Source organism: Athene cunicularia (genome assembly GCF_003259725.1).
Source record: "Athene cunicularia isolate RWA chromosome 17 unlocalized genomic scaffold, athCun1 chr17_part1, whole genome shotgun sequence".
In the NCBI taxonomy this organism is placed as follows: domain Eukaryota; kingdom Metazoa; phylum Chordata; class Aves; order Strigiformes; family Strigidae; genus Athene; species Athene cunicularia.
In genome coordinates, this window is record NW_020799122.1 from 2,934,554 (window position 1) to 2,950,124 (window position 15,571).

The window sequence follows — 15,571 nt, forward strand, 5'->3', positions numbered from 1 at the left end:
TCAATGGCTGCTGGGCATGTGGGCTGGTCCCAACCAAATGTTTATTGCAATTTCTGCATTGCCGTAAACAACGAGGAAAAGTCACTTAACATTATCACTCCCAAATCCAATATCCCACGTGTACTATTCATTTAATCAGAACTCTTGCTGATAAAAGAATGACCCGTTGATAATAAAGGACATATTTACTGAAGAGGAATGGTACCTGGTGTATTACCTGGCTGTTGGTCCTCCTCTGGCATGCCTTAGATAGTGATTACTGAACTTGCACAAAGACTCCTTAAGTAGTTAGTCTGTGCCGAAGCTGTTCTGCTCGGTATTGCTCGGAAGGGCCGCTGGGCCCGTTCTCGAGCGTGGGCACAAAGTCCAGCAGAGCAAAATGCTTCAGGACTCTCCCACAGCAGCTGGTCCCTTACCCAAGTCCGTTGTTCAATAAAGCCACATCACATGGGTGATGGATGGGTCTGTCAGGTGGACACAAACCCTGAATAACACAACTGAATTCTGTGGATTGGCTGCCCAGATACTCCCCGTGTCATCAGGAAAGTCTTAGGCGCTTGCCAACCAGCAGCCCTGCCCGAGGAGCAGGTCCCCCCCACCCGGGTGGGCTGGGCTGTTGCGGCAGCATGATGAGGAGCACAAACCCTCGTTCTGTTAAGGAGGGAGGGACGCACAAGGGTTTAGCTTTACTGTTGCAAATCAAGAGAATGACATGGATTTGTGGCCTATCATCTTTGACAGCCTCCTTTAAACTGCTTATTTTAAAACAGGATAAGCAGAGGATTAATAACCTTGCAGAACACAGAGAGCCCGGTTCCTCCCAGGGCAAAGGGAGCAGGGAAGCCTCTGCAGCATCCCTCTGGCAGCTGGGTGAGGGTCTCACCCACCTCCTGCTGCTGCCCTACACCCTATGTCCCCCTCAGTCCACAAAAATATTCTGCAAACTCAGGATATGCCCCTAATTCAGTTACATGAATAAGGCAAATACCAAAACTTGACTTTCCTCTGCATGGCTTGAATTAAGGGGGCAGAGGTCTGCGTGGTAAAACTAAATATTTTCTTAATCATCAAAATAAAATCATTTCAAGGTCAAGCCATGTTTCGGTGCTGAGGAATAGAATCTTTGCTTCCCCTACTCCCCATTCAAGTTGGATAGAAATGTTCATTCAGAACATATTGCTAAAGCCGTGGAAAAATCTAGTTTCCCCCCACTAAACACAAACACACGTGTATGTGCTGGTGAGTAGCTCCGCTGAAGAGCACAGGGGAATTATTTCACCCAAGTCCTCATTCAGTCAATCATTTCGGGGCAGATTTTCCACCCAGCACTGCTGGGCAACCCCACAGAGCCCACGGGGTGGAAGGGTGAGTAGGGAAGAGCAAGAAGGCTCCTTTCACACTTCTGCAAGACCTCGTTGACTCGAAAACGCCACATTTTCAGCAGAGCAGCAGCACATCTAATAAATCACATCTGTACGCTGCTTTATTCAAAGGCACTGACAGTTTAGGATTGACGACACCCAGGGCAACCTAGTGTCAAGCACTCCTAATGAAAACTATCCCATTTTGCTCCAGTAGTAGCAGCTGCCAACAGACATAATCTACTGGCATATGGAGAAGGCCATGCTAATCCCTGCAAGGTCATTAACAAGAGGGTGAAAATTACATGCAAAGCACCAGCTGTGGCATCCCCTGCTCCCTCACACTTGATGTAGCAGGGGCAACAGAGGTGAAAAATGCAAGTACATCTCACCAGGCCAAGCATTTCTATTAAGAGCACAGCTATTTTTTTTTTTTTCCCCTCCCTCCTTCCCCCAAACCAAGATTTGGGACTGAAAATTCTTCCCGTGCAGAAGAGCAGAAAGCCTTTCACAAGTGTCACCTGTTTTCAGAGTCAGGAATGACTTGAGGGGAGATTAGCTTCAAGTCAGCGTTGCTGCAGGACAGCAGGAGCTGAGAAGCCACCCAGGTGGTCTTGGCCCACCTCGCTCTGCGGGCTGTGCTCGGCCCCCGCGGGAGGCAGGGACCCACCTCCCACCTTCCCCGACAGCCTCTCGCCGCCGGCCCCGCGTGGGACAGATGTGGGGCTTGCCCTCAGATGCAGAGAGCATCTTTACACCCTTCTTCCCAAGCCTTTTTCTTCAAATCACACCGACGAGCCTGAACCTTAATTTTTAACACCCAAGCCCTATTTCCAAGATCTCTGCTGGGCCACCCTCCTCGGATCAGGGACCTCATCCTCTGTGCTCATGCAGCATTTTGCACTTGTATTGATTGACACTTGGCAGGTAGCAGGTACCAAAAACCCCACAACAGACCGTCTGTGGCACAGCTGCCTGGGACACCGGACTGAATCTGAACTCCAGATTTGCACTAGGTCTTGCCGAGCGCGTTAGCAGGGACAGACTTGCTGCCACACTGCCAGGTTCTCCCCTCACAGCAGCACGGGGCACCTCTGTACTGGCCTAAGGGGAAACTAAACCTCCAACCCATCTTCCCTCCAACCCTTAATCTGCAAATAAAGGCCCCGTCCCTTCGGTCTCGCCTCGGATTTATATACTGCAACATTTACATGCACGAGCTCTGCTTCCATAAGCCCAAACTCACTCCCCAAAAAATATTCTACATGAGTTCCCACACAAGTATTCTTTTCATTAAATCATGCAAGCGTTTTTATAAGCAATAAATCAAAAAGTCTGTTCAAACACCCCAGCAACAACTACCTAAAACAAATCTTTTTCAATTTAAATTCCAGCCTGCGTAACAATCAATCCCATAAACCCCATGATTGTTAACATTACTTTGGGTAATGTTTAAAAACATTAATTTCAAAAAATGTAATAGGAAAAAAGCTCTTTAAATCGGCAAAAAGATAAATGGTCTTCGGCAGCGTGACCTTTTTCCATACCACAGTGACATTGAATCATTTTAAAGTTATTTACATTTTCATTCTTCCTTGGAAAAAATGTTGACAAGGCTTTCACAGGCCGTAATGGATACTCAGCAACATCTATGGAAAGCGTAACTGCATCAAGAGCCCTTCCTCAATTCCTCTTCCCTGCTTCGCACCAAGCAGCTTTAATTAATGGAGGAGAGGTGACTTCAGAGCAAATTTCTCATTAGCACGACGGGCTGACCTGGGGGAAGCGACACGGCTCCCCAAAACACGGCTAATGTAGCCTGCGCTGGCTTTAACCACCGGTGTCCCTCTGCCTCAAGCGTAAGTGCCTTCAACTCCACTTTTCAGAGATGAATTTGACCTCCAGGCTCGTAATTGCCATCAGGCTGCGGGTTGGTGTGTGACAGCTGAAAAATACCCGAGGTAAGTGTTGGCTTTGCTTTCCAACCCGAGCCCGACGCACACAGGAGGGGCGGCGCCGCAGCGTCCGCCCGTGCCCGATGCGCCCCGGGTACGTGTGACCTGTAATTCGCTTGTGGGCACACATGAAGCGATAGAGCTACACGGAAATCATTCAGAAAAGAGCCTTGCACAGGAGTGGGAAGGGGCTCACGTAAGCCCGGCACACGCACAGAGACAGCCGTGGCTCTGCCCCAAGGAGACCTGGTACATTACGAAGCCATTCCCTGGGCTGGGATAAAGTTTGACACCTTCCTCACCGTAACTCACAGCAGGAGCAGGGATAGCCTTAAAAAAAAAAAAAAAAAATAAAGACCACTCTGTTTTTCCCTTCCTCCATCCTCTGTTGAGCATTTGGGCCTTTCTGCCAAGATTAGCAGAAAGTAAAATATCTGCTGTGCTGAAAGCTGGCGGTGGCTCCCGAGTGACTCCTGTCCCCACAGAAGCAGCAAGCTGAGGGTGATGGGGCCCGTCTCAGTCCTGGCTCATGAGCCTTCAGCAGATTTCCATGATATTCCTGCTCCCAGTTGCGCCCTGGGTATCCCAGTTGCGCCCCGGGTATCCCAGCCCTCTCCCTGCAGCCTGTCGGGCACAGCAGGGAAAGCACAACTATATCAAGGCTCCATGCACTGCAACTTGATCTTTGCTTGACTTGATTCAATATTAATGACAAGTAATGTGTCAAACCACAAAAGCGATCATATTCCAGCTGTGCTACGCCTGGAGGAAAAACAGGCTCACCTTGAAGCCGGGGCCACGCAAGGACCCAAAACCCTGCGAGCACCCAGGAGCGCAGAAGCTCCTGGCACCCCCAGCCCAGCTCTCCTGCGGCATGAAGGGGCGTCCTACCCCCCCAGGCAGGCCTTGGGGCACAAGGACATATCTTTACAGCTGCACACCACAGCCAGGCCCGACAGCAGCCCACAACAACCCGAGCTGAGGGCTCAGATATTGCAGCAGCAGCTCCTCTAAGCGCTGCTCAGGACCTGCCACTGCATCGCACCGCGCTTGCTCTGAGCAGCTGAACTCACACACAGCACGTAACCCCCTGCTCTTTATACTGAGGTGGGAAAAAAAAAATAAAATATAGATATATATATATCCCACCAGATGAAAGCATGTCCAGTTAGTGTTCTTCTGAATTAATGAGATACTTCAACACAAGGGAGTTTATTTCTGAAAACGACGATTTTCCTGTTGTCAAATCTAGCGATGAAAAGCTGCACAAATCTGTATTTCGATGGATCTGAGCCACAGCTGTGGCTCAAGCCTGACTCGGTGTGGTTACGCTGCCCCTGTTGCTGCAGCGTGGCTAATAGTATCCCGCAATTAGCATGCAGCATATTAATCCATGCAAATAAGCAAGTCCGGTCCTCTAGTCCAGAAAAACACTTGGGGGACCAATTCTTTATTTCTGAGTGTATGATTAGTACAAATTAAAACCAGAATAAGTTTTAATTTTGCCACATCGGGCAGGTTCATCAAAACACCCTCATCCCCCAGAGCCAAGTCCCGGTAAGATCATAACAAGGGGATGTTCCAACTAGAATGATTAGGATAGTCCAGGAAAATTAATTTGGAAGTTCATGGCAGCCTCCTGTCAGAAAGAGGCCACAGCGCGGAGGGTATGCTCAGAAAATGAAAAGGCTGTGCTAAGTACCGCTGGTGGCAAGTGACAGAAGCAGGATCTGGCTCTGCTCCTTCTCAATCGCTCTCATAAAACCCCCATTTACTATGAAGCCAATTCAACACGATGAACTCAACAACCGGAGCCCAGTTCCCAAACGCAGAGGTCTGCTGTCCAAATCCTCCCTCATTTAGCTAAAGGCTCCCCACGGCTCCGGGTTGGGGCTGGCCAGGGCCATCAGAGCAGTTGCTGCACGCACACCACGAGGAGAAGGGTGATGAGGACCACGCTGGGTATTTAACTGAACTTTCTGAAGAGCCCAGTTACAACAAATACCTTTTTAACACACACATCCCCCTTCTGCCACCTTGGCTTGCTCAGCACATGCAGCCTTGCTTTGCTTCATCATCCTCCAACCCTGGGACCTGCACCCCCCAGCACCCGAGAGAGCGGTGGGCCTGGTGCAGCAGTACAGGGGGTTTAGCCCCTTCTTATCCAGGGGATGATCACCGTCCCTCCTCTTCCTCACACACAGACACAGCTTGGTTCGTCCCTCTCCTTCGCCAGAGCCATCCCACCCCAAAGAACCCCCCAGAGACGAGCGAGGCAGCAGCAGGACTGCTTCCAGGAGCAGACGAGCAGGAACTTCAGCATCCAGCCTCCAGAGCTTTTTCCGCCTTTTAAATTAGAATTCACATTTGAGAAAACAAAACAAGTCCCCATAAGTCCTAGTCCGACTTGCAGCATGCGGAAGGGAGAGCAGCCACAGCCCATCATCGGGTGGCCTCACAAAAAGGAATGAGCAAACAGCGCTAACCCCTCGGTCCCAGGCTAAAAGCTTATCGTACATCGAGCTGAGATCACCCGAGGTTTGCTTTGGATTTTTTTTTTTTTAGTTGAGAAAAGAATAACCCGTTGGGGACCAACCTCCCCGTGGGTATAAAGGGACACATACCCACAGGAATGCCAGGCCAGCTCCTGGGGAAACACCGAGCACCACGTTCTAGAGCTGAGCTCAGCCCCACACCCCACGGATTGACAAGAGCCCGGCCCCGCAGCTCACACCACTGACCTCCAGCGCAGAGGGAAGGCTCAATCCCAGGTCCCAAACGGTCAATACAGAGAGAGCCCACAGTGCTTGAGAGAGGCCAGGAATGAGCAAGGGCACAGCCCTAGAAAAAGGGTGGTGGGAGCCACTAAATAACCCCCCTTGGCCTCCCCTGCAGAGCCCAGGTGGGACTTGTTGAGGCTGATCCCTCTTTACAGGCAGGTTGAGTAAATCAGTGGAAATAAACCTTCCACCCCGAATCCTGCCCAGCCCTGCATGGGATTGAGTCCCCGTCTGTGTGGGGACACAGCCCTGAGCCCCTGTTTCGCTCTGCTGCTTTGCACTTCTGTTGAACGCCCCCTGATTTACACCACTGCAGGAGAGGGGAGCCTGGCGTCGCACCCCTCGTGCCTGCTGTTAATAAGTATTCCGATGGGCTATTTCCATAGGTTGAGAACAACATCCTCCCTCGGAAAAACAGAAGTGATTCCTGAATTAATTTAGATTTCCCGCTGCCTTGTTAGACCAGCTGGATATGGCACGCTTCATCTTCTCTGCAAACAGTGCCGCGGTCCCTCCGGGACACTCAGCACTTTATAAACCTGTCAAGCCCTTAAAGCCAGTGACCATGACGCTTCACAACAAAACACGCTGAGGTTTATGGCCACACACACACACACACGCCAGCCAGCCCCGGAGAGGAGAACCAGCGTGGATGGGTTGGGAAGCGAGGGGATGTTGTTTTGTGCTACAGTTTCATTTAAAAGCAAGCAAACAAAAAAAAAAAAAAAAAAAAAAAAAAAAAAAAAAAAAAAGCATCGCATGATTTATTTTAAAGCATCCAAGCTGCTGCAAAATGCAATGCTTTGAGAGCGTATGTATATACATGGGAAACGGGAGACTGTCTCCAAAGTGATTTGCATTCGTTCCCCTCCCTCCCTCCTTCATGCAGTGAGGGTTTTTTTTTTTTAAAGGCCTTATCCTGGAGACGGCTGGAATACCTGCGACTTCTGTGGACATCAGAGACCTCAGGGTGCAGAGCACCCAATCCAGCTGGGTTTCGTTTCCAAAACACACTGTTCTGCCAGTTCCCCGGCACCTCCGATGCTGGTTTATTTTCTTTACCCTTCCAACAAGCTCTATTTTTACACAGACAACACTGATCCAGCATCTCTGTGACCTGCTCCCCGCGACCCTCGGCGAGCAGCTCCCGGCAGAGCGTGCCCCCTCGTATCCCCCTGGGCTGCTCCTTCTGTTTTAGCCCCATGCCCGTCCCCCGGAGCACAAAGGCCACATGGTTTTGGGCTCAGAGCCGCAGGTTGGTCCCTGCGAGCCGCGCTCAGCTGCCCGACGCTGGCTGGCTCCGCTTTCCTCCCGCACGGCCGTTTGCTCAGCCTAACAAGTCAGCATCTGATGAAGTCTCTGCCGTTTGGGTCCCTCAGGGATTATAATATGACTGCAGCAGGTCCCAGCTATTCTCTGCAGCCCAGCATGTTGTTGCTTCATTAAACGCCAAATTGTTACATTAATTCTAACTGCCCTGTAGAGATGTAGCTGTCAGGAATGATTTACTCGCCTCCAGCTGACTCGGAGACTTTTTACAGGCTCCTGCGTAGGAGCTGGAAGAGGCTGGTGCCCGGGTGGGAGCGGGATGCGGGACGTGCGTCCAGCCAGATCCTGGCAGCAAGTGGCTCTGCCCTCCCCAGGGAGACAGAGACGCTCTTCAGGCCGCAGTGGAAAAATAACCAGGGAGCTAAAAAAAAAAAAAAAAAAAAAAAAAAAATAAAGTTGCCTGTTAAAACGCAGCATCTTTGCTGAAATATTTACTGACTCCTAATCTCTGGGATCTCTCCTTCACACGAGCAAGCAGCTCTGCCTGCGCTGCGGAGGAGGGTCCAGGTCGTATATAATTGTCAAAAAACATCTCTGGTGAGTCAGGACCGAGCCAGTTGTCAGCTCTCCTCTGTGTTTTCCCTGGGTTTAGAGCGAGGATCTCAGTGCTTCACACACAGCAAATCAGTCAGAGGAAGGGGAAGGGGCCCGGGTCCCCTCCATTTGGATATTCCATCCCTCGGGAGCCCTAAAACAGCGCTGGGGGTGCATTGGCCGGTGCCAGTCCCAGCAGCATCGCTGCATCAGGTCTCCTTTCTTCGTTTGTTAGAAATTACCTTTGTTCAAAAGAAAAAGAAGACCAAACATCTTGGTAGCCAATGTGCAGTTTCTGTTTATAAACCAGAAAAGACCGTTTAAATAGTTTCCTCTGTCAGAGGATCATGGTCAGCGGTTTCTGTAGGCAGTACCTGTACCTTCCCGACACCCCGCTCACACACACACATATATGTGTGTATCCTGCAAGGGAAATGTGTTCTAACACGGACAAGTCCATTTAAACCCAGAGGCTTTACATATTTGGCTATTAAATTATTTTTCATTCCCAGACCGCAAAAGACTGAGCACAAAAGGAGTGCTTCTGCATTCTAAGTCAGTGTTTTTCCTCAGGCTCTCTTCCCTACCCGCTACACCCGTGTGCCAACACACACCTGCCCGTGTGCTTTGGTGCAAAATGCACTCCCAGCTGGACACATCAGAACGACGGCAGAAAGAAGAAGAAAACCCCTTAATTTAAACACCTTCGCTTTTTTTCCTTGGTGTATATTTTTGCTGGCTTGGTTTTCTTGTCAGGTTTTAACAAAGTTATTTGCTGCTTTTAGATGTTATTTATTATAAATGATGCGGGTCTCCTCTCTCCTGCCTTGTCCCCCCCAGACCTCGGTGCGGGTGCGCAGGGTGGTGGGAACACCTTCGCTTGGGTGCTCGGACACGTCTGGGAGAAGCCACCAGAGGGGACCCTGAGGGTGACCTGGCCCCAGTCACCTTCCCTGCTCCCCGTGCTCGAGGGCTCTCACCTGGCCCATGTCCCCAGAGAGGCATCAATGTCCCCAAAGCGACACTAAGATCCCTGTGTCCCAGGAAAGCGGGGTGACCCCAGGCCAGCCCTAGGACCCCAACCAAGGACACCCCCCTTTCGCCACCTCCTTCCCCTGGATCAGGCTGGAAAAACCCGCGTGCCCCGGCCCTGTCTGCTCGGCTCACAGTGGCTCCTCAAGCTGTGGCTCCGGTGGAAGCCGCAGAGCAGAGCCGGGGGGATTAACCACCCCCCAGCACTTGGCTCCCGCTGGCCCCGTGGCTCCCGGCCGGGCTGGCAAACGTTGGGCCACTGCCCGCGGCCAGCGCCGGCAGCCTCGGCCATGGCAATAATCAGGTTCCCTTGCAGAGCTGACACCCCCCCAGAAACTGCCGAAAATATCTAACAGCGAGGTGGTGTCTACCCCTCCTAGCACCAGGGGGTTGGCTTCGTTGGCCTCGTACACAAAATCAGAATGAGAAAAAAAAAAAAATTAGTTCTACTGTTTGACACAAGAACTATGGATTTCCTGCATCTGTAGAAGGTGAGACCCAACTGCTTCCAACAGATGAATGTGCTGTTCGGAAAAAAAAAAAAAAAAAAAAAAGATTCACACATTGGATTTTCCTCACTGTGAGAACACCAAAAATTTCCTGCCTCCCGTGTCACGCACTCAGGCAAACCAGCGGAGGTTGTAAAGCTCACCTGCAAAACTGAGCAACGCAAAAACCCCTCTTCCTAATTCTGGTTGGGTTTTACAAGCTGTCCGTCAGTTGGATCGCGTTAGTTTTATTTGCTTCTTTCAAATTGGTTTTCTTTTTAACGGGAAGAAAGCATTTATATTAATGGAATCCCTGAGCCTCTCCTGAAAGGAGAAGCTGAAATACAATCCCTGAATTTTATATCAGGACGGTCAGGGAGCTTTTTCTCCACGTTCAGATGAGCACAACTTTCAGCCCGTTCTGCCTTTCAGAGCAAAGCACAAAGGCGGGAGGCGGGGGGGGAAATTTGCATTTCTTCCTTTCTTAAATTCAGCCATCCGCTGGGAATTCCCAGGGTGAGAGGAACAACAGCGCCCGTTATTTGCTGGGAGGGAAACCCTGAAAAAAATATCTATAACATACGCGTTCGATGACCAGTTTCTAGACCGTGGTTTTATAACAGCAGCGTCATCCTAAAATCAACTGCATTTCTGTCTTTCTGTTCTTGCGTCCTTCTTTTTTTTAGGAAATAAGAGTATTTTATAGCCTTTTTGGGTGTTTTGTAGGAAAATATTATTTATACTTGAACAGCCAAATTGTTTTGATGCAAAATATCCAGATTTGATGGGGGTGTTTCCACATCACAGGGCAAGAGAACAGAAAGCACGGAATTTTTGCGAACAACAAACTCTTGCTTTCTGTCCGGGTGAAGTTTTGTAATCCTCTTTTTAAAATCCCATCATTTTCTCATCGCTCCACAAGGCTCACTGTCCCCGCAGCCTACCTACGGGCTAGCAGCAACAGTTGCCTCTTTATTACACGGGTCTGGGGAAGGAAGAAAAAGCAGCTCCAGGCTCTTGCTGCCAAGCCCAGCTCTGGGCTTGGACTGGAGAGCTCAGACCCAAACGAGGCAAATTTCTGCCTCGGCCACAGGACACACAGCTTCACCCATCTGAAAAACCTCCGACACCAGTAAATTTGCACGTATTGCGCCCGGGTCCAAGCTGGTGTTTCTGTATCAAAAGCCCCCCAGTGTCACGCAGCGGGGTTTCATCCTTCCCTGCCACAGCTCTTGGACTGGGTCTCCTGAAAACAAGAGTGATTTCTCTGTTGAGTGGGTATTGCGGCGCTGAGGCAGCGCGCCCCGACCCGTTTTGCTCTGGGTGGGCTTCTGAGAGCTGGCTGGGAGCAGACCGGGGATGTGTCCTGTGTGCGCGTGTGACAGGAGGGGGGGGAAAAGCTGTCAAGGTGCTTCTTCCACAGCGCAGGTGGTTAACAAGGATTTGGTAAATCGAAATCTTTCTGCAAACACTGTCAATATCTGCTCACTTCTGGAGATGTCGGTGTCCCACCGTCACCGAGCAAAGGCCCAGGAGGCCGGGCTTGGTGGCCGGGGGTCGTGGCAAACACACGTGCCCCCGCGGCTGCCAGGGTGATTGTAGGGAGAGACCGGAGACGGCGACACATCGCCCTGTCCCAGCAGTGGGGACGCGTCCTTTAGAAAAGGTAAAAATGAAAGCCTGGACCTTCCAGGGGTCTCTGGGGCAGCACATCGTGCCGGGGTGCTGGCAGCCTCCCCAGGCAGCACAGCCCTTCCTGGGGGGGTCCCCTCCAAAGCGCAGGGTGGCAGCCGCACCCCCGCCCCTGGCAGTGCCCATCTCAGATCCACGCGCTCGCAGAGATGCTTGATACATAAAAAAAAACCCAAAACGGTACAAATATCCCCCAGCTTCCCAAGGGAGGGAGAGACTCTGAGCCCACGTGCTTTAAAAAGTGTCTCCCCTCTGATTCTTAAATCAGAGACTTCAGCAAAGAGCTTCGCTCCACTCCGGGGAGTGTGACCACGGACGTTTGTCTGTGGAGATACACGCGTGCACGCGCCTCTCGTGTGTGCGTGTGCGCACACGGGCTGTATGTTCCATCAAGCTTAAATTCCTCAGGCTTTTTTTTTCCTCTTTTCTTTCTGATTTCTCATTGAAATATTCCGCTATCTGACCAAATCGTGTTTCGTGCGCACAGCTCTGCCCACAGACAATGTCAGACTCCGCTATTTTCTATCGCTTTAGCACCACAGATTCCCGCTTCACATGTTTCCCCTTTTGCGATGAATGCTGAAAAATAACCGTGACCCGTCGAAAATAGCTTGGTCAAAGCCTGTGCAGGCACAGAGCAATACTGGTTGGATCACCCAAGGCTTACCAGCCTCCAAAACTGCCATTTTTTGTTTCTGTTTATCAAAGCATTTTTACATCGGTGGCGTTGCTCCTCTGTTACAAAGGGAAAAGTGTATTTCAACACTTCGTGGAATCATGGCATTGAGTTTTGAGGACTTTTAGTTTCAGGTATTGATGCTTTTGATGTGAATTTAGCAAAAGACTATTTATAAAGTTTAGCTGACAAATTTATTTGTAATCTTGAAGTATTTGATCATCAGAGAGAAAGCGAGAATATAAATAAAAGACACTGGACATTCACATAATCTACAGTTAATTCAGTAATTATTTTTTTTTACAGAGAACAATATACATATTGTCTTGCCTTTCCTCACAATCGGCTCGCACTACGTCTGCAGAAATACACACATGCCTGGAACCGAGACGTGTCCCCAGGAAAGCGTGTGCTCGCCCCGACACGCTCCCAGCAGTGCCTGGGGAACGGCTGGAAGGAAACCAGCTGAACCCCCCCGCTGAGAGACACCCCCCCCGCCTCGAGAAGGTATTTGGCCACAAGACATCAGGGTGATTTTGGAGACATTTTGCAGCAAAACTGTTGCAAAGGAATTTGAAAGAAAAGCGTAAGACTCACAAGCCAGAGCTGCTAGTGTTCCCGGGTCAAGAAAAATCACCTCTCGACCTCGTGATAAAAGTGTAGTTATTTGGTAATAAATACATCTAGTCACGGCTTAATGCTTCTAGGGGAGAATAAAACTAGCAATCTACAAATTAAAAAGGGGAGAAGCAGAATTAACGTATGATTTTCATCTTACAAAGGAAAAGGGTTGTTGATAAGTGATTGGCATATTATAGAGCATTTCACTTTAGAAAAGTTAATGTGAATTCAAAATAAAACAAAACATACCGCATCGGTGCGCTTTTTTAAAAAATCTGCTGGAAGAACAGAGAAAGTTTTCTACCATGGATTTTTGAAGTGATTCACTATTAACATTTCTCCTATAGAAATATAGACGTTGTCACACCTTTGACCGTGGATGAGGGCTTTATTTTCTCTTAAAAAGGTTTCGGTGTGGGTGGGTGATGAAGCAAGTCCTTGATTTGGAGAATGCACTGACAACAGAAAGCAAAATACCTCATATCAAATCTGTAAAGCACAAGTCTCGGCGTTTAGTAAAGACACGATAACGGGGTTCGCCTGGACGCTCCGTGATCGCCTTCGCCCCCCCCGTCCTCGCTGCCCCGCCGCCGGGTCGCCCTCCGACAGCACGGCCGCTCTCCCCACGCCGTCACGCTTTCCTGCCCCGCTCGGCACTCACAGTTCGTCCCTCCTCCATTGCCAAGAGCAGGTGACGTTGAACAGCACCGAGTCCTTTCCCTTCCCACTGCGCGGTGGTGGACCCCGTATCAAAACTGAGCGTGGTCGACTTCGTCCAGCCACGAGGCCGGGCTGGCCGGGAAATCCGGGTATCCCCCGCTGCTGCCGGTGGAGAGGTCGGAGCTGGGTCCGTTCCCGGCCAGGACCCTCATGGACTGGGGCACCCCTTGTCCGCTTTGTCCCATGATGCCCAAGGCGTTGTCTGGGTAAACCAAGCTGGAGATTAAAGGCTGGTGGCCTGGCAGCGCTTGCAAGGAAGCTGGTGACTGGGGAATCCCGTAGGGGCTGTTGGATCGCAGGTCGTGGTACTGGTCCTGAGCTGGGATGCCGCTGTGATCCAGAGCAAAGCTCCCGTTGGTCCCAGCCTGCCTCCCCAGAGCCGGGGACGCTTCGTTGAGATTGCTGTAAATCCCATTGGAATGGCTCATTTCCGACATAGAGGGCTCATCTGAAAGGGAAAGGGACTGGTTTTACTGGGAGAGCACTGGTCACGGCTGGCAGCGGTCACACGGGAGCTCCTGCAGGCTCTGGGGATAAATAGATTAGACGGGCAGGAACTGAGCAGCCACACACTTGCCACTTGTAATTCCTTATTATTCCCATCCTTGTCGACAGATCTTCACAGAAAGCCACAGGATTATTATTTTTTTCCGAGTACAAACATTTAATAATACATTTTGGATTTTAAAAATACGCATGAAAAGTACCTATCAAAATATAAGACTGCGATTTAAAAATAATCCTTTAAAAGGGAATGCGAGTTCAAAGTCCTTCCACCTTTTGTTCTGCATTTTCTATTTGGTTTTAAGGTTTATCTTGAATTCGGATTTCATTTTTAGGAGCTACCTGAGCACTCACCAATGCAAGAAAAACCCTCCACTGCTCAAAGAAAAAAAAAAAAAAAAAAAAATGCTAAGTCTCATCTTTGACTGCTATTAAATGAGCAGTATTTGTCTGCTCAGACACGGGCTAATGAAATGTATTTGTACGACATAAAAACACTCCTGAAAAATGAGCAATATTTTTTAAGTTACCAGCAAAAATTGTTTGCATTCGTTAAGGGCTTTATGGCCGGTGAGAGCTGCCCTGTTGCCTAGGATACAAACCTGTTTGTGGCATCAAGCTATCAATAATTGTTCAACATTTTTTAGTTCTTATTTATAGTATATTCATATTTAATGATGCTGATGCGCAGCGTGTATAAACAGACTTGAAAATCAAATCGGTTTTAGGAACAGGGGGGGGCCGAGAGGCTGAGCTGCGAAGCTCTGTGTGTGAACTCCACACGCGTGGTTGTGTCAAGACGTGCACCGAGCTTTTGCATTTCAGCTTCTTCTCTCCCGTGTTCCTAAAAACAAGACACACACCCGCAGGTGGGGGCACAGACCAGGGGACGTCGCCCGGAGCTGGGGCCGCGCAAGGATGGGTCCCCCGCAGCGCTGCAAGGCATCAGCCCCCCCCCAAAAAAAAAAAACAACCCGGCCCGGGGCCTCATCCTGCTCCTACTGCAGGTGCCCTGGGGCCGGGGAGGGCGGGATGAGGCTCTGCGGGACAAGAGCTGGTGTCGCTGCGGAGTCCCCGGCTTTGCCAACAGAAATCTCTGCTCTGAAAATCGCGACCCCCCGGCGCAGAAACCCCCGAACCCGCAACGATCTCCCTTAGACAGCACAGGGGAGGCACCGAACCGCGACGGGAGCCCGAGCTAGTAACTACGCAAATTAAACCATCCCTTAATAGGATGGGGGGAAAAGAAAAAAAAAGAATTCAACATACTTTTGCCCATAGAAACGTTCAGTGATTTCAGACTCCCTGTTTTTGGTTTTTTGTTTGTTTTTTTTTTAATCTTTCCGAGAGTCCCTGGGAAAGGCGGCACATCCGACACCCCGGGGGCTCCCCCTGCTCTCCCCACACCTTTTTGGCCAGGACAGAGCCCCCCCGGCGGGCGAGCGGGGTGTCCCCTGCGGTCCCTCAGCCAGGCTGTCGTGTGTCCCCCCCCGGCAAATCGCTTCTCCCGCCTTGGTTGATATTCTTTAGATCCTTATACTCGGGTTAAAAACTCTTAACGTAGCAGCGAGGGGGTGAAAGGGGCTTTGCGGGAGCTGGAGCGGGGGGGGAGCGGGGGGCCCAGGCCGAGTCCAGCAAAGCCCCGGCTGGGCTCGGGGCTGCGGGGGACCGACCTGTGAAGGAGACCTCGGCGTCACTGTCGGGCCCCTCCTCCTGGATGCTGTCCTTGTCGGACTTGGAGGTCCCCCGGGACCGCTTCATGTTCCTGAAGTACTGACCCCACCGCTGCCTCCCGGCGTCTTTTTTCAGCCTTTTCTCCTTGGCCCTGCGGTTCTGGAACCAAACCTGCGAGCGGGACACGCCGAGGAGCTGCCGGCTC

At 50.6% G+C, this 15,571-nt stretch overlaps 1 protein-coding gene across 1 annotated transcript; it reads right to left on the reverse strand.

Annotated features, from left to right (window-relative positions):
- Nucleotides 1-12,022: 12,022 nt before the first annotated feature.
- On the reverse strand, nucleotides 12,023-15,565 carry LHX3 (LIM homeobox 3). Its single transcript, XM_026860644.1, has 2 exons — nucleotides 15,366-15,565; nucleotides 12,023-13,636 (listed from the first exon to the last, which is right to left on the reverse strand). Exons 1-2 carry the CDS (start codon nucleotides 15,451-15,453, stop codon nucleotides 13,218-13,220), a joined length of 507 nt encoding a protein of 168 aa, XP_026716445.1. The 5' UTR covers nucleotides 15,454-15,565; the 3' UTR covers nucleotides 12,023-13,217.
- Between the last annotated feature and the right edge of the window lie 6 nt (nucleotides 15,566-15,571).